Here is a 23,862-nt window from a genome sequence, read left to right as displayed (position 1 = left end):
AAATACAGAAAATTGATGAAGAGAAAACTTATAGAATATAAAAAAAATCTGTACTGATTTCATAATGCTACAATACTGTATATAGTCTGATTCAGTGTAAACCTTTGCTGACAGAAAACAAAAACAATCATTATTCAGCATTTGCGGTTTTCACTCTTCTATAAAGGCATATATGAAATCCAGAAATCAATACTATAATTGGAATAATACTTTGCATGGTCCTTGAAGGAATGACACGATGGGAAGTAGGTGGATCTGAGGGCTGAATTATAAACTGGCTTGAAAAAAACCTCAAAACACTAGGATCATTGTGTGTGTGTATGCATGCACGTGTGAATGTCTTTCTTAAATCAGGTTAGCTCTCCAGAGTTTAGCTAATTCAGGTTAAAATAGCAGTGAAAACACAGCAACTTGGCTATTAACTCAGGTTAACAGTTTAATACCGGGCTCCTCTACAGGCTTTGACTGTAGCTGCTAACCAAAGTTAAAAGCCAAGTTGCCATGTCTTCATTGCTGCTTTAACCTAAATTAAGAACATACCCTGTTTTTGCAGTGCAGACATACCATAAGACAGTGGACTCCAGTGGTATGAGAGCTTTCTGGGCCTGAATTGAAAGAAGGAGCCAATAGAAAATCCCACTCCCCTATAGGGATAGAGAATGCTGGGGTTGATAAGAAGAGGAGGGAAAAGAGCCATGTATACCTCTCCCTCTACAGAGAGACAGGAAATACTCCTTTCTCCTGGAAGGAAGAATTGCAGGTAAGAAAACTGCCACAAGCAGTAGGGAAAAGAAAGCCCCCATCACCCTTCTAGTGCTGAAAGATACTCCTCTTTCACTCTTCTAAAAATGCAAAAAGCCACCCTCACCACACACCTAGCTGCCCATAAGTCTACCTTTTCCTTTGACAATTGCTTCAATGTATATCTGTTGCAGTTATGTATTATTAATATTAAATTCTGCAGCAGCACTTCGACATTCGGGGGCAGCATAAAATAAGCAGCTTTCCAAATGAAAAGCCTGTATTCACAATTTAATATAAATATGAATGCTAGGTACATTTTACTGATTGCTATTTATTTTAATATTTAGTTCCATAAAAAATAAGTTACTGGATGTGCTTTAAGCTGTAATATATTTCAATATACCACAAAATCTGTTTTTCTGGGCATGGGAGGGAGAGACAAAATGTAAGTATAGGTTGTTCCAGTGTATGGAGAGGCTCTGTCTGTGCCTTTAAGATATAGGGCCCTGGTTTATTTTCCCTGTCTGATCTTCAAAACTGAGCTGTCAACCACAGAGTCTAATGCGTCTTGGCGTCAGTTCTTTATTAAATTCTTTATTGGGGTAGCCAACTGATGATTCTTCAGTGAGTCAGGAACATGCCCCTGTTTTAGGATGCCAAGATCTTGCTAAACATGCCCAAGTGAATCTTCTGATGTCATTTAAAAGACTTGGATACCATGTATGAGTGGGTAAGGCATAGTCATAGACCTGGATTTTGAAAAAGAGAGCAATGGTAGAATGCATTGTATGATCACCAATCTCATTTCATAATGGCCATCAGAGACTAAAAGCATTCAGTCACTAGTGACTTGAGTTTGATTTGAAATAGCAACCCTAGGGGGAAAGATTCTCTACCCTATTACCAAATCCTGAGCCATCTACCTCCCTGTGTTATCTAGTTTTAAGATACAGTATCCCTGGAAATATTTAAGTGCTTTTAATTTAAACAAATAAAACACATTCTGTGGCATCATGTCCTCAAGTGGAGAACTGCATACCTGTATTTCATTGTCCATTTGGCTCAAGGAAATACTAGCAATGCCTGAATGGTCCATGGAATTGTCTCTTTCTTCTCCACCTGCATTATTCAATAAACATTACTTAACATTGTTAGCAGTATTATATTTAAACAGTGTGCCATAATTAAATTGAACTTGTGAATAAAACTAATCAACTTGGCATTTAATATGGATCTGAGGGAAATGTATTGCACAGTATAGAAGTACCAGGCGATTTACTGTAAACTAATGTATGCTGTTATTGTATTTTATTTGTATTTGAAAAATTTTATCAGTGCAAAATTTCAAATATTTCAATACTTTGTACTGGATTTACCTAAAATGAGTAAAATACTATCATGTCCCTTATGGCAGAGAAGAGACAAGAATCAGAGGTAGGGGGAGATTTTCAAAGCACAAAGGGCAGTAAGGCGTCCAACTCCCATTGAAAGTCCAAATTTAGTGCCATAGTAGAGACTGTTGATTAGATAAGTTACTATGGTTTCTATATTTTCATTACTTTTTGAACCAAATTCCACACACCGCTGCCCCCCCACAAAACAAATAAAAGAAAGAATATCATTAGAAACACACACTGCACCTGTTTCTGTCCTTTGCGAAGACAGTCTAAAGGTCTGTACAGACTGGACTAATTTCTGAGGAATGCAAGGCAGATGTAATGGTTTATACTGTTGATGTTTCCCATTTAATAAATGTAGATTTCCAATCTCTTCAAACATCCTAAATTAAAAATGGAGTTAACAATTAAAAATGAAATTTAGTAAAACATGACTATTCTAAGTGGAGTTTTCAAAGGTGTTTTCCTCCCAAGAGCCACACTTCAAGAAAGATCCAAACCCTTTTAGCCCAGAAATCCATCAGATTTCAAACTTTCCTTAAAGCTTGCAAACCAAGCATCAAGAGGTCTTGAAGACAGCAGAAGCTGAAAGTAGCAATGGCTTGATCATAACTAAAGGGACACAGTCAATTTGAAAGTATGTCATTATAAAAGAAAAAAATAAAAGTAGTTTCAGGTACCTGCCCTCAAGTCCTCTTTGCATTATTTTGTCATTTTGAAATAAAAATTTCCTAATTAAAAACAAAAGTTTTTCTTTCCCTGTTGCTGTCTGAAAGATCCACATAACACAGCAACAAACACACAAAAGAGGAAACTGACTTGATCTATCAGTGCACTGAAGCACATGAACGCAAGTGTTTACTTTAAGCAAGTGAATAACTCCAGTGAAGTCAATGGGACTACTCACAGGCTTAAAGTTACGCATATGCTTATTGCTTTGCTGGATTGAGGCATAACGAACTAAACAGGTGACCATACACCAAGTGCTGTCTAATGCACAAAATAAACAAACTGCGGGAAAAGAGAAGAATCTTTCGGCTATAGTAATCATATGTATTACTTCTAGCAATAGTGGATACTAAATCTTCCAAAAGAAGTGTGATATTAAAGCTGATGGTGTCATTTTAAGATGCCATAGAAATCAATGCATGGCAAGTGATGAAAAGCAACCATGGATAAAGTTGGAGATAAACTGAGAGCTTTTGCTAGGACTACTTAGCTGCATTTTGTTCAGGACTAGTCTGTTTGGTGACACCTTGTTGAGGCCTTCATTCTGCACTGAATTGAACAAGGCTGTGATATAATGGTGGTTATGAGCAAAAACTACCTGATACTACAGGCCAGATTTTTAAAGGTATTTAGATACCTAAAGATGCAATTGGGTGCCTAGTGGGATGTTCAAAAGCCAGTGGGAGCTAGGCATCGAGGTGCTTTTGAAATCTTTAGGTGCCTAAATACCTTTAACACTCCGGCCCTATGGGAATAAAGTATTTTTACATTATTTATCATTCCAGGAAAATACATCTTTCAATCACAGCTACTGAAACAAGACTTCAGTGACATGTCATAATTTCTTAAGATGACAAAGATAAATATTTAAATGAAGTCTTAGGAATAAAGACCTTCAAATCAGCTTGGAGTTAAACTTAACACATATACAAGGTGGTTATATACTTCCCCCCTAAAAATGCCATTGAAAAATCCATAGGAATCATATGGTCTTTCCTTCTCTCCGACTTAATTGATAATCATTAAATGAAAAATCAAACTACAGACTGAAGTTCAAAAGGTTCAAAATTGCAGCACAAACAAAAAGGATAATTTTTCTTCAGTATCTACTTCAGCTATACTGTTATTAGTCATCTGAGTAGATAAGAAATCTTTATCTTGACCATAATTGCAAAACAGATAATTCTTTTGGTTTTTTGCAGATGGCAAAAGTAGAGGCTCTAAAGCCAAAATAAAATCTCATGTCCACAGCAGTAATTTCTTTATCCTAGCTTGATGAAGCTGTGAGACATCAGTGAACATGGCCTTGTCTTCACTACAATATTTATTGTGTTAGAACACAACCTTGAAGAGCCTCATTAACACAATGCTCACGGTGACTTTGCAGTCAGCATAGACAAAGACAAGTAGTGCTGAGTATTTTTAACCATGACTAGCTGACATGATGCTGAACATGACTTGTCCTTACCTACAGCGCCTGTGCTTTCATGGTTGGCACTGACTCTTCAAGGTCATGTTCTAAATTTCATAGTACAGACAAGCCCCTTATGAATATTTTTATTCTGGAACATATCATGAACTTTTTCCTTTTTCCTAGTAAATAAAATCTAATCAGTCATGATCTAGAGAGGATGAAAGAATTACAATTACAGTCAATGGAATAGGCTTTCCAGACAGCTTTGGCAAAACTCTCTTATTTGGGAAACAAATATTGTAGATACTCAAAGGGAGAATTAAAATCTCTAGTCAAATTGGGAAACAATTGTGCACTTTGTCTCTCAAACACTTTTGGCGGCACGCAAGCTGATTTTCAGTCGCACTCACACTGCCCGGGTCCTGGCCAGCAGTCCCAGGGGCTCTGCTGCCAGCCTGGGGTACCATCCACCGACCCCCTGTCAGCAAGGGTTCTGTCCGCCGGCCCCACTCAGCCCGCTGCCAGCCCCAGGTCACGGCCACCGATCCCAGGGGCTCCGTTGCTGGCCTGGGGTACCAGCCGCCAGCCCCTGCCAGCTGGGGTTCCGTCCGCCGGCCCCGCTCAGCCTGCTGCTGGCTCCGGGTCCTGGTCACCAGTCCGGGGGGCTCTGCGGCTGGCCTGGGGTACCGGCCGCCGGCCCCCTGCTAGCCGGGGTTTGCCGGCCCCTCTCAGCCCGGTCCGGGGGGCTCTGCTGCTGGCCTGGGGTACCGGTTGCTGGTCCCGCTCAGCCCGCTGCCCGGCCCCAGGTCCCAGCCACCAGTCTGGGGGACTCTGCTGCCGGCCTGGTGTCCCGGCCGCTGGCCCGAGACTCTGCTCCTGGCCTTGGCCCGGGGCTCTGCAGCCGCCCCCAGCTGTGGCCCTCTGGCCCCAGCCTGGGGCAGTGAGGGGTGCAAACAGGGCCAAGAGGGGGCGCAGCTCAGCGTGGATCGTATTCATTCTTATTACTGGCACGCGAAACCTTAAATTAGAGTGAATAAATGAAGACTCGGCACACCACTTCTGAAAGGTTGCCGACCCCTGACCTAGAGCATGAACACTACATGTGTCAGTGTCATTTTTTAATACTTTGACCTTTCTGAGCAATAGCACATTATCTATAACTGATAAACAGAGGGTGGGATTTCTCAAAAGAGACTGAGTCACTTGGGAGCACACATCCCTTTGAAAAATCAAAGGAATCTGTGCTCCTAACTTACTTAGGTCCAGGTCCTCAAAGGTATTTAGGTACCTAATTCACACTTAAATGAATGAGAGAAATTTGGAGGATCTGGATCTTAAGTGTTTTTGACAATCCCACCTGAAGAGTTTCAGTTCGTTCTTATTTAGTCTTGACTACCGTTAGCCTTTTTTGCTTCCCTTTATTCCTGAAGTCTTACCAACAAAAGGGGGGAAAAGGAGACAGGGATGCACGCTAACATATTTATTCAGGTGCAACTGATGTACATGTCCAAATAATCAGAAATCAAACATTTGAACACATCCTAAGTCTGTGAGAAGACATAAACAGAGACTTCAATGAGTGGAGATTTCTGGAAGAGATTTCAAGGATAGTAAAAATGATAAATGCTTCCATTTTTTGCCTCATAAACACTACTTTAAAAGCTTTAAAAATATATCATGTTCATTTTACAAGGAGATCATAATGCAAGACACTTTAATGCACAAGGATCAGGCCAAGTCCTTAAGACATACTAGGTGTACATGACCACTGACTAATTTACTAAGCCATTAATCCTGTCTATACAGCTTTCAATCATGCATTTTTTTAAGAATTAAATTAGGGTTTAGATTTCTTAAGTGGCTCAAAAAATGAACTGATCACAGATGACATTTGGAAGCCTATAAAACCTGGATTGTTAGTTATGCACCAAATATTTACAACTCTTTTTGTGTGGTAAAGAAGATGTGGCTGTTACTTCTGATTTCACAATAACTGCAGCAATATTCAACAGCTGCAACATGTATACATAAATCTAAGCAGCGGTGGTGTGAATCAAAGACCAACACCTAACAGATTTGAATAAGATGTCTTCAGACAGATTCAGCTTTTTAAAATCAAGTTTTCCCCAGCTTTTACTAAAAACCCAAGATATACGAAATTTTATTAAATAATTAAATCCCTTTGTGTTGAGATGTGCAGCAGTCATAGCCACAACCATGGGTGTAGTTTGGGGAGCAGGAGGTGTACTGTCCCCTGAAAGTGCAAGCCTCAGGCAGGCACAGAATTCCACCCCCCCCCTCCCCGACGCATAGCCCCATTTGCCTGACAGGAGCTGCCCCCCCATAGATAGAAGTCAGACTACACCAATGGGCTGGTGAAGCCACTGTGGAGAAGCTGAGCTGGTTCTCTGCACAGGACTGAGGGAAAATTCTAGTGCCACAGAGATCCCAGGCTCTATACAGGGTTCCAGGCTTTGCCCCATCACACTTATCTACAGACTGTAGAACTGAGTTTAAAAGTTTACCTTTCTTTAAACTCCTTCCTTTTCTCTAGATTTTTTTTATTTTTTCCTTCAATAATTTTAGAATGATTTTGATCTTCTGTACTCCTTCCAAACTGCTTAAAAATTAATGAATAAAATAAATGTCAAAAGTTGAAAAATATTAACTGCCTGCCACAGACGTCTGCTGATGTTGCTAAATCCATTCATAGTTAGGAGCTCTTTAGCTCTTTAATTATTATAACATGACTGTCCCTAAGCCATTTTATTAAGTGTTTATCCAGAGCCTTGCACAGTGGGACCTTCTCTGATTGGGGTCCTTAGGCACTACGGTAATACAAATAAATAAATAATTAAAACTCAAATAGGGACTGACTCTGTTCCTACTGCAGTTTTGACTTAATTTTTGCCATTGACTTTAATGGAATCAGGACTGTCCCTTAGTTTATAGAACTGCAGTGCAGCTTCTTGATCATTTTTATGCCTTTGATACAATGAAGTATGTTTCAGTGATGGATCAGTTTAAGGCTATTGTTCCCCTTCAAAATCCTTTATCAATCTGCAGCAAGCCAGCAAGTAGCAAATTAATAGAAATATATCAAAAGAAGAGCAAATAATAAAGAATTGGACTAATATATACAGGAAACATGAAACCAATATCCGATGAAACAAAAATATCTGTCCTAATGCTAAATCTTTACATGGGAGAATAATCTTTCTTCCCATAGCTTCCACATTTACAAAGAGATGTGTATGTTTTAGATAATCCGATCCTTTTATGTGATTTCCAATTCTCACACCTTCATAGTGGAACTATAAGAGTCTATATTAAAAATTCATTAACATTTAATTCTTTTTTGGTTAACGTGCATAAATGTATTACAATAATTCCAACAAGGCATCAACTACATAATGCTATACTCAGGTTGGAGACTAATTTCCCAGCTTCTAAAGTTTTGGAAGTCTTCAGGAAGAACTCAGGATAAACTGTTCAGGAAGATATCACCAAGAGGTCCTGGACTGGAGAAAATTTCCCAAGCATTTAAGGAATTCCAAATTCCCATACAGTATATATTTTATTATGCTAAAAGTATTCTGGATGAAACACTACTGACCGTGAGCTAACCTGGATATTATGGGCCATACTGTGCCTTACTGCCACTGCCCACACTCTCGGGGTCCAGAGGAGCCACAGGGCAACAGAAGGAATTTTGGTTAAGTTAGCCAAAATGCCTCCTGGGCAGTGCATGCTGGAGTATCCACTGACAGGTATACAGTGTGCCTTCCTCCACACCAAGCCAGCTCAGTTGGGCAGTGTGTTAGGAGTGCGGGGCTATGGCTCTGTCCTTACACACACCTTGTTAGGAAGAAGAAAAGGAGTACTTGTGGCACCTGAGAGACTAACAAATTTATTTGAGCATAAGCTTTCGTGAGCTACAGCTCACTTCATCGGATGCATACAGTGGAAAATACAGTGGGGAGATTTATATACATAGAGAACATGAAACAATGGGTGTTACCATACACACTGTAAGGAGAGTGATCAGTTAAGGTGAGATATTACCAGCAGAAGAGCCGGGGGGGGGACGGACGGACCTTTTGTAGTGATAATCAAGGTGGGCCATTTCCAGCAGTTGACAAGAATGTCTGAGGAACAGTGGGAGGTGGTGGGGGGGAATAAACATGGGGAAATAGTTTTACTTTGTGTAATGACCCATCCACTCCCAGTCTCTGTTCAAGCCTAAGTTAATTGTATCCAGTTTGCAAATTAATTCCAATTCAGCAGTCTCTCATTGGAGTCTGTTTCTGAAGTTTTTTTGTTGAAGAATTGCCACATTTAGGTCTGTAATTGAGTGACCACAGAGATTGAAGTGTTCTCCAACTGGTTTTTGAATGTTATAATTCTTGACGTCTGATTTGTATCCATTTATTCATTTACGTAGAGACTGTCCAGTTTGACCAATGTACATGGCAGAGGGGCATTGCTGGCACATGATGGCATATATCACATTGGTAGATGTGCAGGTGAACGAGCCTCTGATAGTGTGGCTGATGTGATTAGGCCCTGTGATGGTGTCCCCTGAATAGATATGTGGACACAGTTGGCAACAGGCTTTGTTGCAAGGATAGGTTCCTGGGTTAGTGGTTCTGTGGTGTGGTGTGTGGTTACTGGTGAGTATTTGCTTCAGATTGGGGGCCTGTCTGTAAGCAAGGACTGGCCTGTCTCCCAAGATCCGTGAGAGTGATGGCTCGTCCTTCAGGATAGGTTGTAGATCCTTGATGATGCGTTGGAGAGGTTTTAGTTGGGGGCTGAAGGTGATGGCTAGTGGCATTCTGTTATTTTCTTTGTTGGGCCTGTCCTGTAGTAGGTGACTTCTGGGTACTCTTCTGGCTCTGTCAATCTGTTTCTTCACTTCAGCAGGTGGGTACTGTAGTTGTAAGAATGCTTGATAGAGATCGTGTAGGTGTTTGTCTCTGTCTGAGGGGTTGGAGCAAATGCGGTTGTATTGTAGAGCTTGGCTGTAGACAATGGATCGTGTGGTGTGGTCTGGATGAAAGCTGGAGGCATGTAGGTAGGAATAGCGGTCAGTAGGTTTCCGGTATAGGGTGGTGTTTATGTGACCATCATAGGGCCTAATGACATCAGACACACTATCAGAGGCTCATTCACCTGCACATCCACCAATGTGATTTTTGCCATCATGTGCCAGCAATGCCCCTCTGCCATGTACATTGGTCAAACTGGACAGTCTCTACATAAAAGAATAAATGGACACAAATCAGACATCAAGAATTATAACATTCAAAAACCCGCGGAGAAAACTTCAATCTCTTTGGTCATTCGATTACAGACCTAAAAGTTGCAATTCTTCAACAAAAAAACTTCAGAAACAGACTCCAACGAGAGAGTGCTGAATTGGAATTAATTTGCAAACTGGATACAATTAACTTAGGCTTGAATAGAGACTGGGAGTGGATGGGTCATTACACAAAGTAAAACTATTTCCCCATGTTTATTCCCCCCCACCACCCCCCACTGTTCCTCAGACGTTCTTGTCAACTGCCGGAAATGGCCCATCTTGATTATCACTACAAAAGGTTCCCCACCCCACCCCCGCTCTCCTGCTGGTAATAGCTCACCTTAACTGATCACTCTCCTTACAGTGTGTATGGTAACACCCATTGTTTCATGTTCTCTATGTATATAAATCTCCCCACTGTATTTTCCACTGAATGCATCCGATGAAGTGAGCTGTAGCTCACGAAAGCTTATGCTCAAATAAATTTGTTAGTCTCTAAGGTGCCACAAGTCCTCCTTTTCTTTTTGCGAATACAGACTAACACAACGGCTACTCTGAAACTCGTCCAGAAGGCGGTCCTAGCTGGGAGCAGTGCTTCTGCTACCCAACGGGATTATGTTTATCTCTGGTGCAAAGGCACAAGCTGTGGAGATGAGGATCATCTGAGACTGAGAATTATCTAGCATTACATCTATTCAAAAGAGAACAGGAATGTTTACCATTCTGACAATGAACTCCATATTTAGGTACAATGCATTCATATTCACAAGGTTAACTTGAAACATCTTAAATGCCAGCAGGAGCTGGGAGCACTGTGACTCATTTAGGAATGGCACTGATAGGTTTAGCCTTCTTGAGCTGGAAGAGAGGCCACCATGACACTGTGCCTTGAGGAAAATGATGGTGTAAGCTGAGATCAATATAAGGGAATCCTCAAGAGTCCATAAATTCATGGAGTCATATTACCCCCTTTCCTAAATAGAACACTTACAATGCAACAGAAACAATACCGTAATTACTCATTCTGGAGTCATCCTGTGTGCTAAGAAACACAATATACTGTTATCACTACAGAAAGACACAGTGACATATTAGTGTATATCCATGCATATACAAATGTAAAATACAATTGTATATAATTAAATTATATATTAATACACTGTTACCTGTTTGAAATAATTAATTTTCATTTCTACTTCATCTGCTTCTTTCTCTAGTTCAAAAGATTTCTGGGTAAAAACTGCAGCATGCTTGAAGACGTCTTGTGTTTTTTCCCTCAGATAAGCACTTTTATGTTAAAGAATCAGTGAGTATCGTATGTATGACATGACATGTTTGACAGGCATGTCAAAGAATACAGACATTAAACTATTAAATCTGTATGTATATTATACTGAAAAAGTTTCTATCTACACAGTCTATGAATTACACCTATATGATCCCTATCAGGGGTAAAATTCCCACTGGGTCATATGCTGAAGTCCTATACTCAGGGTCTGAATGTCACCTGCACTGTTAAAATCTGCTGTAGGGAGATTTGGGGGAGGAAATCTTAGTGATGATTTGTTTTTGGAGATTTTCCTACATTGTCTGTCAGGGGAGTAGAGTGTGTCCACTCACAAAAAAGGGTACAAGGGCCACCCACAAGCCTGCAGAATCAAGGAGACCAGGGTCATCTACGTGCAGGCTATGTGCCTCCACATTAGTGTTGAATCCACTGGAGCTGCACTAACAGGGACTCCCTGCTGGTCACAGTAAGGGACTGGGCACTAGAAGTACTCTGGGACTGTATTCCCTTTTCCAGATAAGGTACATGGAGTCCCAGCCCACCCAATCACACCCTTATCCCCTCAGTGCAGGCACTGGATATACAGAAAGAGTTCTGCCACACCCAGGTGCTGGTGGGGGTGCTGAAGAGTTGGCTGATCTCCCATAATGTGCAGAAATGGGGAGATTCATGAAAGGGCAACCCCTCTGAGGTAAGGATCTGGCCCAGAATTTTTACTCAATTCTTAGGCAAACTCCCTTTAAAGCCAATGGGAGTTTTGTATGAGTAAGTTCTGAGGGCCAGAGGTTTCCTTAATTGTATGCATGTAACTGCCATTTTAACTAAAAAGGGGTGTGAATGGGTAAGAAATGGCAGTATTTGACCAGTAAGTGGGAAGAGGGGTCCAGCCAGCTACACAGCACTGTTTCCAACATGTGTGCGCACACACACCTATTTCCTGGAGCCCTTTTGGATTCCAGATCCACAGTGGAGAGACAGTGAGGTTCAGCGGAACCCTTTTGGATTGGAGAAAAGCATTTCCTCCCCCAAGCTGCTCTGGAGGTTACCTTGTAGTGCAGCTACAATGTAGTTATGCAGCTGGGTGCTTCGGGGGCCTTGGAGCCAGTGCAGAGGCACATGCTATATGTGCAGATAGCCTCAGCAGACTCTTGAGTCAAGGTTTGGAGACTAAATCTTCTTATTCTTCCATGGTGTAGCAAAGCCCCACCCTTCTCTATTGGAACATTTTGATAAAAACTTCATGAAAGGAACCTCAGTTTTCTTCCTCCAGGGGCCCCACTCATGGAGGGTATTATTTGGCCCTCAATTTTCCCTAGGTCAAAACTCCTGCAGAAATAATGTCTAAGTGTAAAGCTGTAATTTAATTACAGTAATTTCTTGTGGCTATTATCACATTCAAGGCTACAAAGACAGTGAAAAAACCAAACAAACTTTCCTACCAACCAGCCAGTAAAGAATGCATAGAGAATGTGTCATGGATACATCTGTAATGCCCAATCAGAAAGTGACCTAAAAGGAGCAGGCTCTGAAAAAATAAAGTTGCATTTTAGGATGTTCATTCACTAATGTCATATTCTTTGCAAAGACAATTAATATATAATATTAATTGGTTGGGGAAGCACTTTGCATTTGTGCTGAAGTGCTGTACAGAAGAGCAATATAATACAGACATGCAGAATAACAGTAATACTAGGAACAGCATAAAATAAATGTTTGAAAATTAGCTTCAAAATAGTAAAAGAAGCCTCCAGTGCAATGGAATACTCTAAGGACCTGTTACCACAAGCCAAAGGACATGTGGCCTAGAGGAATGAGCACTCAGAAAGCCCTGTGTTGAAATCCAGGTTTTGCCACTGACTCCATTTGTATAATGGAGAAAATAATTCTTACCTATGAAGGAGATTAATTAGTTAATGTTTGTACAATGCTTTTAATTTGCAATGCACTATAAATTATTATTATTTAGATTGGACCGTATTGGTATTAATATGGTAATACTGGTACCTAAAATATCCAAAAGGGTAGCTTCCTTCCATTTAAATTGTTCAGAATGTTTCAGAACTCTATTCTGGATTTCTTCAATCTCTTTTTTTTTCATATAATATTCCTGAGCAAGAGCATTTTCTGAATATTTTGCTTTGTGTTGTTTCAAAATCTCTTTATACTGATTCATGTGATCCTGATACATTTTCCTGTTAAAACAACAAAGTGGAATAATGTTTTGATTCAGAATATTTCTGAATCAAAGAAGTTGAAAGAAGAAAGAAGTTAATTATGTAAAAAAAAATCAACAAAATTAGATCTGTTACTCTGTTGAAAAAGGTCAGGTTATAATTAGTACAACCTTATCTGGCTGTAATTATTCCCTTTCATGGAATACTATGCAGTACAAAACAGAGTACACAGTTGTGAAATGAAAACAATAGGTTCTCATTGTTCTGAAAGTGATGCAGAATATACATGTTCAAAGACAGCTTTGCAGCATTCAGATGGTTTCATTTTTATATGGCTTAACATAAAACATACAGGAGGCCAAATTCTCTTTCAATGGAGCTGAACCAATTTATGGCCCAGCTTCCTTAAGTGCTTCTCAGCTTTCTATGTTAACAAACAGGGGCCTAGTTCATAACTGGTTTAAGGGCTTTCTCTTAGGAGGTACTGAGCACTCTGAAAGCACACAAATTAGTCCCATTAAATGGAACTATTCACATTGCTTAAACATTTTGCTGGATAAGGCCAGAACACTCACCAGTTGGCAGGACTGACCCCGAAATCAATTTTATGCTGGTATAAATCCAGTGAAATCATCTGAGTACACATCCCCAAAATTAAAAAAATACATAGCATCAGTAAAAAAGGCCACATTAAAAAATTATTTCATTCTCTAAATTTAAACCAGCAATGTTTGGGAATGCTTTTGTAGGCATTACTACAAACAGAAAATAAACACAATATAGAAAACATGTCATTGGAAGCATTCAGCACAAAAAGTGCTAACATGATCCATATCATCTTTGGAAAACACAGGAAAGAAAAGGAGCGTTGCATAGAAAGGTAATCATCCTGTGTTAAATCAATAAAGGTAAAGCACGTTGCAAATGACTAACTTTGGTCTGTTTCTTCATCCTTACAAGTTATTTATAGGATAGATGGCTAATGACAGATCATATCTCCAACTGTCTCATTGGCATAAGTCTTTAATGTATGCCAATAATTTGGCTGAATATATCTCAAGTATTACAGACCATTTCCATTGCAAATTTTTCAAACTAGAAACTAGTTCTAGTTTCTTAAGGCCACCCACAAATAATACAAGTTGTGGGTCTACAGGAAGTTTATACTGTTACAAAGATAAAATTTTCACTAGTACGGCCTTCAAAAATCAATGTAATAAAAAGCAGTGCATATATAGATGCAGAGTTAACAATGCTTTCACATTTCCTCCTATATTTGAAAATTATGAATTAGGCTATGATATTGCCACGGATAGGAGATATTGCCAATACAAAAGAGGACTGGAATATCATACAATGTGATCTGGATGACCTTGTAAACTGGAGTAAAAGAAATGGGATGAAATTTAAGAGTGCAAAGTGCGAGGTCATGCATTGAGAGATTAACAACAAGAATTTTTGCTATAAGCTGGGGACTTATCAGTTGGAAGCAAGAGAGTAGGAGAAAGACTTGGGGGTACTGGCTGATCACAGGATGACTATGAGCCACCAATGTGATGCAGCTGTTAAAAAAAGTAATGCAGTCCTAGCATGCATCAAGCGAGAAATTTCAAGTGGAGACAGGGACGTGTTAGTACCATTATACGAAGGTGAGATCTCATCTGGACTACTGTGTGCAATTCTGGTGTCCCATCTTTAAGAAAGATGAACTGAAGCTGAAACAGGTGCAGAGAAGAACTACTAGGATGATCCAATGAACAGAAAACCTACTCTATGAGAGGAGACTCAAGAGCTTGGCTTGTTTAGCCTAATCAGAAGAAAGCTAAGGAGAGAGATGATTGTTCTCTATAAATGCATCAAAGGGATAAATACCGAGGGTGGCGTGGGGGGAGAGAAAGTATTTAAGTTAAGCACCAGTGTGGACACAAGAACAAATGCCATCTACAAGTTTAGGCTTGAAAGTATACAGTTTCTAACCATCAGAGAAGTGAAGTTCTGGAACAGCCTTCCAAGGGGAGCAGTGGGGGTAAAAATCCTATCTGGCTTCAAGGCTGAGTTTGATAAATTTATGGATGGGATGGCATGATGACTGCCTACAATGACATGTAGCTGATCTGCAACTGCTAGCAGCAAGTATCTCCAATGTCTGGTGATGGGACACTAGATTGAGAGGGCTTTGAGTTACTGCAGGCAATTCTTTCCCAGGTGTCTGGCTGGTGGGTTTTGCTCACATGTTCAGGGTCTAACTGATAGCCATATTTGGGGTCGGGAAGGAACTGTCCCCGGAGTCAGATTGGCAAAGACCGTAGGAGGTTTTCGCCTTCCTCTGCAGCATGGGGCACAGGTCACTTGCAGGTTTAAACTAATATGAATGGTGGATTCTCTGTAACTTGAAGTCTTTAAGTTTGAGGACTTCAGTAGTTCAGCCAGAGGTTAGGAGTGGTGGGTGAGATTCTGTGGCCTGCAATGTGCAGGAGGTCAGACTAGTTGCTCATAATGGTCCCTTCTGACCTTAAAGTCTATGAGTCTAAGACTAAAGCTATAAATTGACCCTTCCAGGATTCAAATCTGTGAATCTAGGGAAGCTAGGTATTTCAAATCTGATGTGTAAATCCTTAAGCCTTCCATCTTGTACATGAATAGTTTTGAATCTTGGTTACAAACACATTTTTGATTCACTGAATGTTTCTGGGCTCTGTATCAGATTTGCTGGATGTGACAGTTAGAAAATGTATGTTGGAAAATGTACATCAATAATATTACAAATAATATAAAACACTATTTTGTTTATTATAATAGATGCCCGTAAAAATAAAGATGACTGTAGCAGAACAACAAAATAATTTGTTGACAAGCCAATTATTGATTCCCAGAGATATTTTAAAAATTACCAATAAAATAAAAATAAAGAGATTTTGGATAACTCAGAAAACTAAATTGCAAGCTGTTGAAAATAATGTCAGAATACTCAGCCATCCCCACAAATCCTTAGAGGACTACATTTCCCAGAATACCACCAGCCAAATGAATATTTCTGGCAGTATATCCCCAGTAGCCTTGAAAGACTGTCATAGTTTTTAATATTCCTTAAGAATAATCCAAATTTTCAGACTCAGTGATTTAAAGGCTGCCATTTAGTGCATGATACTGCTCCCACCGAAGTCTGTAACAAAACACCCAGTTAACATCAATGGGCATAGATTGGACCCATCAAAAACCTTAAAGTTATATGTATGACTGTCTTCAAATATGTTAAGTGCTATTATAAAGAGGACAGGAATCAATTGTTCTCTGTGTCCTCTAAAGGCAGAACAAGAAGTAATTGGCTTAATCTGCAGCAAGGGAGATTTAGGTTAGATATTAGGAAAAACTTTCTAACTATCAGGATAGTAAAGCTCTGGAATAAGCTTCCAAAAGAGGTTGTAGAATCCCCACCATTGGAGGTTTTCAAGAACAAGTCTGACAAACACTTGTCAAGGATGGTCTAGGTTTACTTGGTCCAGCCTCAGCACAGGAGGCTGGACTTGATGACCTCTCAAGGTCCCTTCCAGCCCTACATTTCTATGATTGTTCCTTCTTTCCTGCTTTATATCACTAATTTTCAGACTATTTTTTCAATTCCAAAATTACTTGTACAGACAACAATAACACTATTAGAGACACTCTCTTAGAATGCAACGTTTTTAGAATGGAGAGCCTTCATACGACAAGCCTAATTAAATGTTCACTTTGTAATAACTGAAAATGCAAATTGACCTAGCCATCTTTTTTTTTTAAATTTCCTCCGACTGTACAAATATGTGCTGAATGCCTCCAGCAGCCAGGCTAAGTGGGGCATTCAACACATTAAGTTTTAAATGTGCTTATTTTTCTTTAGAATTTGCTGAATGCCCATCATGTGACTCTGAATCACTCCTCACATACAACTATAAATGGAATATTTTTTAAATTGTGGACCACTTTTAAAGAATACTTATTAAATCCATTACATTTATTTTATAATTTACAAATAGTCACAATACTTATAATTTGACACAGAAAAATAATAAATTAAATCAAATACTTTTATATTAGAATTGAAACTAGTCAACTAAACAAGCAATTTAAAAGTAATGCTTCTCCAGCTTGTCACCTTAAATTAATGAAAGCTAGAATGGCTTAATCAAAAACTCACCGAAAGCCAGTTTGGACTTGTTTTTCACCAAATACACAGTTCTGAAGAGTAACAAGACAGATAAACTACTAGCTGAGTTAATTAAAGGCTATCAGGCACATCATGTTATTTTGGTAATCATAGACTCCATTGGCAAAAAGCACAATTACAACAAGATATGAATTCAGGCCAAAATTTTCAAACTTGAGTGCCTAAACTTAGGTTCCTAAATCTGTATTTAGGCAGTAAATAGATCTGACCTGATTTTCTACGTTGCTAAGCAACTTCAGCTTCTGCTGATACTCAAGGGAACTTGAAAGCACCTTGAAAAAGAAGCCCAGTTCTACTTAAGGTCTTGTCTACACTGCATAGTTTTGGCAACAAAAGTCAGCTTTTGTCAACAAAATAGTGGAGGTGTACACACTACAATGCTCCGCCCACTGATTTAATTCTCTTGCTAAGCCAACAAAATAAAACCACCTCGACGAGAGGCATAGAGCTTTTTGCGGCAAAGTTAGATCAACACAATGTCAATGTAGACACTGCGCTTGGTTATGTCACTGTAAATGGCCCCTAGGAGGTATACCCATCCTGATTGCTCTGCTCAGCCATTCAAACTTTGCTGCCCTGCACCCAGGTACACAGGCATCCGCCCCTCCCCATTTAAAGGTCCGGGAATTTTTGAAATTCCACTTTCTGTTTGCTCGGTGTGGACTGCTCATATCACATCTTTCCAACTGACCATGATGGCTCCATGCACTAAACGATCTTCCACCTTGAGTACACTGGAGTTGTTAGATCTACCGGCTTGGTGGGGAGAGAAGGCTGGGCAATCTCAGCTCTGCTCCAGCCATAGGAATTTTGATACCTATTGGAAGATCTGTCGTGGCATGTTGGATAAAGGCTACGAATGGGACAGGCATCAGTGTTGTGCGAAGATCAAGATGCTGAGGCAGGCATATCAGAAGGCAAGGGAGTCAAACGATCACTCTGGTGCTGCACTGAATACTTGCCACTTCTATAAGGAGCCGGACTCCATCCTCGGTAGCGACCCCACCTCCCCCGCCAAGAGCTCCGTGAATACTTTGGGGGGTCTGGAGACAGCAGCCAGCTGACTCAACCCCGCGCAACTTCCCGCAGCTCCCATTGTCTGGGAACGGCAAACCATGGCCACTGGGAGGCCATAAACAAACTGTCTTGCAGCCGGCCAGTGGATTACTCTGATGGGCCACATATGGACCGCGGGCCGCAGGTTGCCCACCACTGACCTAGACCCTTTTCCCCATATTGACTGTGCCTCCCACCCCGACCCCAGGCGAAACTCACCATGTTTAGGGCATTCCGCCAAGCTGTGTGCTTGCCAAGGGGCAGTGAGAAAGAGGTGTAGTTTACTATTATGATTTAATGCTGTGAGTGCACTAACAATCTTGCCTCTGTTTATTGTTTCTTGTGCTTCTGCAGATGTGCCCTTGAGGGGAACCCTCTACTCTATGGCAGAGCATGTCCACCAGATAAGGAACCAACCCAGAAGGAGCAAGGAGGACATGTTTCGGGAGGTGCTCCAATCCTCTGATGCTGCAGATCAAAAACAGAGGGTGTGGAGAGCGACAATTAATGAAAACTTTAAAATAGATAGCCAGGAGAGGAAGCAGGGCCAGGAGCGAATTTTAGATGGCCAGGAGCAGATGATAAAAGTGATGGAGGCCCAAAAGGAGATGCTGAAATCCCTAATTGTGCAGCAGGAAGAACACATGCGTGCTCCCCCAACTCTCCCTGACCACTCCCCCCACAGCCTATATAGAACTGATTGCCATGCCCTCCCCAAACTTCTGCCACATATTCCTTGCATCCTCCTGGCCCATCGCAGTACCCTGTTCACTCCACCCCAAATGATAGCTGGAGTTACACACAGCAATGAAAGCCTCCATCAGGAAAATGCTCCTCTCAGTGCTATGTCCCTTTCAAGAAAACGTTTTTTGCGTGTTGGTTATTGCTGCTTAATAAAAAAATACTCTCTGAAAGATAATCAATCCTTATTTGTCTCCTATACATGGTGGTTGCTGCTGGAATTAATACACAATGGCAACTGGCACATTTGCAGACTACAAATCATAGTCAGGAAGCACTGATCAAAATTTTCATTCAAGGCGGCAAGGTAAGAAAACATGGCAGAATGCTTTATAGCAGTGGTTCCCAAACTTTTTCCGCTGCTTGTGCAGGAAAAGCCCCTGGCGGGCCGCACCGGTTTGTTTACCTGCCGCGTCTGCAGGTTCAGCCGTTCACAGCTCCCAGTGGCCGCGGTTCGCTGCTCCAGGCCAATGGGAGCTGCTGGAAGAGGCGGCCAGTATGTCCCTCAGCCTGCGCTGCTTCCAGCAGCTCCCACTGGCCTGGAGCAGCGAACCGCGGCCACTGGGAGCTGCGATCGGCCGAACCTGTGGACGCGGCAGGTAAACAAACCAGCACGGCCCGCCAGGGGCTTTCCCTGTACAAGCGGCGGAACAAGTTTGGGGACCACTGCTTTATAGAAAGACATATTGCTGGTGTGCAGTGTCAAAATGGTGCCTCAAAGCCTCCCTGATTAGAATAGCCCCCCATTGTGCCCCTCTAATAGCCCTGGTATCTGGCTGCTCAAAATCAGCTGCTAAATGATCTGCCTCCGCATGCCACCCCTGGGGAAACTTTTCTCCCTTAGCCTTACAAATATTATGCAGCACACAGTAGGCCGCTATGACCATGGGAATATTTTCCTCACTGAAGTCTAACCTGCCATAAAGGCAGCGCCAGCAAGATTTTAATCTGCCAAACGCACATTCAACGGTCATCCTGCACCTGCTCAACCTATTGTTGAAGCACTCCTTGCTGTTGTCCAGGTTTCCCGTGTAAGGTTTCATGAGCCATGAGAGTAAGAGGTACACCGGGTCTCCAGGATCGCTATGGGCATTTCAACATTCCCCACTGGAATCTTCTGGTCTGGAAAGAAAGTCCCTACTTGCAGCTTTCTGGACAGGCCAATGTTCCTGAAGATGCATGAGTCATGCACTTTTCCTGATCACCCTAGGCTGATATCAGTGAAACGACTCCGGTGATCCACAAGCACCTGCAATACCATAGAGAAGTATTCCTTTCTACTGATGTACTCCGTTGCAAGATGGTCCGGGGCCAAAATTGGGATCTGCATGCCATCTCTAGCCCCACCACAGTTAGGGATCCCATTGCCACAAAGCCATCCGCTATTTCACACACATTTCCAAGAGTCACAGTCCTTCATAGCAGGATGCGATTAATGGCCCTGGGCACTTCCTTGAACACAACTCCCACGGTGGACTTCCTGACTGCAAACTGATTTGCAACTGACCGGAAGCAGTCCAGAGTTGCCAGTTTCCACACAGTGATCACCACATGCTTCTCCACGGAGAGGGCAGCTCTCATTTTGGGGCAGGGCAGGGGCGAGCTCCACACACAGTTCCAGGAAGGTGGCTTTCCAAATATCTTGCAGCCACTGCTCATCATCCCAGACCTGCATAAAGATGCAATCCCACGACGTAGTGCTTGTTTCCTGAGCCCAAAAGCAATGGTCCACTATGTGCAGCTGCTCCATGAATTCTAAAAGTAGCTTGGAATTGTTTCTTTCCATGACACACAGCAGGGCAGTCACCACGGATTCCTGTTCAGATTTGAAGCTCATGAAATACTGCATGATCAGCCATGTCGTGTTCATAACACTGACCACAAGACAGGAGAGCAGTGCAGGATCCATGCATTCAGGCAGAGATGGAAGGGATGCAATATATAGGGGCTGCTGAAAAATATAGCTGGAAGGCCATGGAATGATGGGACAGAAAAAATGCATCATGGGACATTAAGCCTCCACCCATGATGCACGCAATCCACTCCACCTTCCCACAACTCTTAGCTGCAGAAGGTGGAAAGTTCCACAATGGGATAGCTACCCGCAGTGCACTGCTCTCACTGTCAATGCTAGAGCGTCAACTGTGAACGCACTCTGCTGACACGTGAAGTGTTGTGTGAACATGCACAACTGATGTAATTATAACAGTTTGTAATCGTCAGCGTAACTTGCATCGACTTAACTCTGTAGTGTAGATGTAGCCTAAGTACCCAAATATAGATACAGGAGTTTAACTTTTGGGCACTCAGGTTTGTAAATTTTGGCCAGAATCTTAAGATCCACTTAAAGAAGTCCTTGATCACATGAAAGTTGTTTTATGCAGCTACACAATTCTTGTCTTCAGAAGGTATAAATGTCTCTATTAAGTGAAAGTGAAACTTATGTGGAACACTACTCATTCAACAGTGTGCATAGTTACAACTAACCAGAATCTCATCCCCAGCAAACTTTAACGTGGCATCAGAAATGGCCTTCCTGACCTACATCCCCTAATCTTCAAGACACAATTTTCAATTTGGCATGCTCTTTGGGCACTCTGAAAAATACAGAGCCAAAGTATACAAAAGTTGATTTGACTACGCAATATAATGATCACATTTAAATAGTCACACTAAAGTGAAGCAGAATTATTTTAGTACTTGTAATTATCATTATCTGAATGTGGTGCCCCACTTCACTGGCTTCAGTCAAGTGATGTATCTCATTAAAAAAATGAAAACTGAATGCTTTTTAAAAAGATTACTTGAACTACTTCTCTACAGTAGAACCTCCGAGTTATGAACACCAGGTTATGAATTGACCGGTCAACCACACACCTCATTTGGAACCAGAAGTATGCAATCAGGCAGCAAAGACCAAAAAAAAGTAGAAAGCAAATGCTGTGTTAAACGTAAACTACTAAAAAAAGGGAAATTTAAAAAAAAAAAGATTTGACAAGGTAAAAAATTGTTTCTGTGCTTGTTTCATTTATGATTTATTTCAAGATGATTAAAAGCAGCATTTTTCTTCTGCACAGTAAAAAGTCTCAAATCTGTATTAAGCCAATGTTCAGTTGTAAACTTTTGAAAGAACCACCATAATGTTTTGTTCAAAGAATTACGTACATTTCAGTGTTATGAACAACCTCCATACCTGAGGTGTTTGTAACGCTGAGATTCTACTGTATTATCCTAAAACTATTGACACTGCAGTATACTTAGAAATATGTCATAGTGATGACAGATAAGTCACGGCAGGCATCAGGCTAACACTATTTAAATGGTTTCTCATTAGTACTCACTGGTTTTTACCACATATGCCTGCCAAACCTGAATTATTATTGGTCTCTGTTTCAAGGAGGAATTTTTTCCTTAAATTGCATACAGTAGAGCAAGGGTTTGAAATATTCCAATATGTACTTGAAAAGCAGTGAGGAGTTGGAGTCATTTCTAATGAAGGGCCACATTTGACCCTTAATTTTTGTATACTTACATGAAGAGCTGTACAAGCATAAGGATAAAATATGTCCCAAAATTAGTATAAGACAGAACGTTCTGAATATGCATGAACTCATATATCTCTAATGAATATTCTTTCAATTATGAAGACATTTGTTATTGTCCGGAAAATTAAAAGTATCGATTAAAAAATGATAGCTCCCCTGCAATGCTGTTTGCAGACTTCTACACTTAGCGGCTAGAGTGCTTATTATCATTGTTTGAAAGTGTTCTTAACATAAAACAATCTCAAATTCTCATACTTACTTGTCGTTTTCTGTAGTTTCTTGGCAGTTTTTGAGTTGGTTATTCAAATATTCTTCATGCTTGCTAAGAACTACATATGTTGGTTTCCAGCTATGGCACAAGTTAAAAAGTGTATTAATGATTTTTTTTATTAATTAAAAGTCATTTCAGAATTAAGCACATCAAGAAGATTAATGAAATCAATCAATTTAACTGGGGCTAATTCATACGAATTATTCATCTTATTATTTGAAAATCAAGCGAGGATTTTTTCTGTAAAGGTTTTCATATACAGAAATTTGTTTTCCCAAAGCTTTTACAGCTGTGAGTCCAAAAGCATACATGGCTCAGAAAACCTGCCAGTGATTACTGTTTGATGAGTCTCATTATTTAAAGAAAACATAGGGCTACATTCACAAAGGGGACGTAGGCGTTGCAATGCTAACTCCTAGAAGCCTTCTATGCAGTGGAATTCACAGCTCTAAGTTAGGCATCCAGGCTTCCCATACAATGCATGGGGAAAGTTAGGCACCTAAGAAAGGGATTCGCAGAAGCCACCAAGCTGAGTATGGAGTCCCTCCTGCCTAGGACTGAAATGCAGAGGAAAAAGCCAGGGCTTAGGGCCCAGATCTACAAAGAGCCTTAGGTGTCTAACTCCCATTGATCTAGGCCTTACATGACTGACGGGCCAGAGGGAGGCACCTATCTCTGCTCAGGATTCTCAGCCATGAACCCTCTCCTGGAGTTAGGGCTGACCTGGCTTAGATGGAAGGTGGGGAGAGGATGAAGAGATATACCACTCCCAATGTAACCAAATAGTCCAGTGGTTAGGGAACTCCCCTATGAGGGGGATAAATCAGGTTCAAGTCTCTGCTCCAATGACTATTTAATTAGGTACATAAAGTTGAACAGCTTCAACAGAAGAGATTGAGAGATCTCCACCCCAGAATAGCCAAGAGCATGTGGTTAGGGCAATCACCTAGGACGTAGATAACCTGGGTTCAGGTCCCTAAACTAAATCAAGCAGAGT

General features: G+C 41.0%; 1 protein-coding gene across 1 annotated transcript in view; it reads right to left on the bottom strand.

Moving 5' to 3' along the window:
• The window catches only part of C6H14orf39 (chromosome 6 C14orf39 homolog), a 48,907-nt gene that overhangs the window by 14,909 nt on the left and 10,136 nt on the right, over positions 1-23,862 (bottom strand). The window contains exons 4-10 of the mRNA XM_074957198.1: positions 22,854-22,943; positions 12,879-13,066; positions 12,357-12,399; positions 10,753-10,873; positions 6,810-6,904; positions 2,385-2,524; positions 1,784-1,863 (exon numbers count right to left, since the gene is read on the bottom strand). Coding sequence (XP_074813299.1) covers positions 1,784-1,863; positions 2,385-2,524; positions 6,810-6,904; positions 10,753-10,873; positions 12,357-12,399; positions 12,879-13,066; positions 22,854-22,943 — 757 coding nt within the window. The remainder of the gene's footprint in view (positions 1-1,783; positions 1,864-2,384; positions 2,525-6,809; positions 6,905-10,752; positions 10,874-12,356; positions 12,400-12,878; positions 13,067-22,853; positions 22,944-23,862) is intronic.

Source organism: Natator depressus, chromosome 6, assembly GCF_965152275.1.
Source record: "Natator depressus isolate rNatDep1 chromosome 6, rNatDep2.hap1, whole genome shotgun sequence".
NCBI lineage: Eukaryota > Metazoa > Chordata > Testudines > Cheloniidae > Natator > Natator depressus.
Note: the sequence above shows the minus strand (reverse complement) of the source record. Positions and strands in the feature narration are given on the sequence as shown.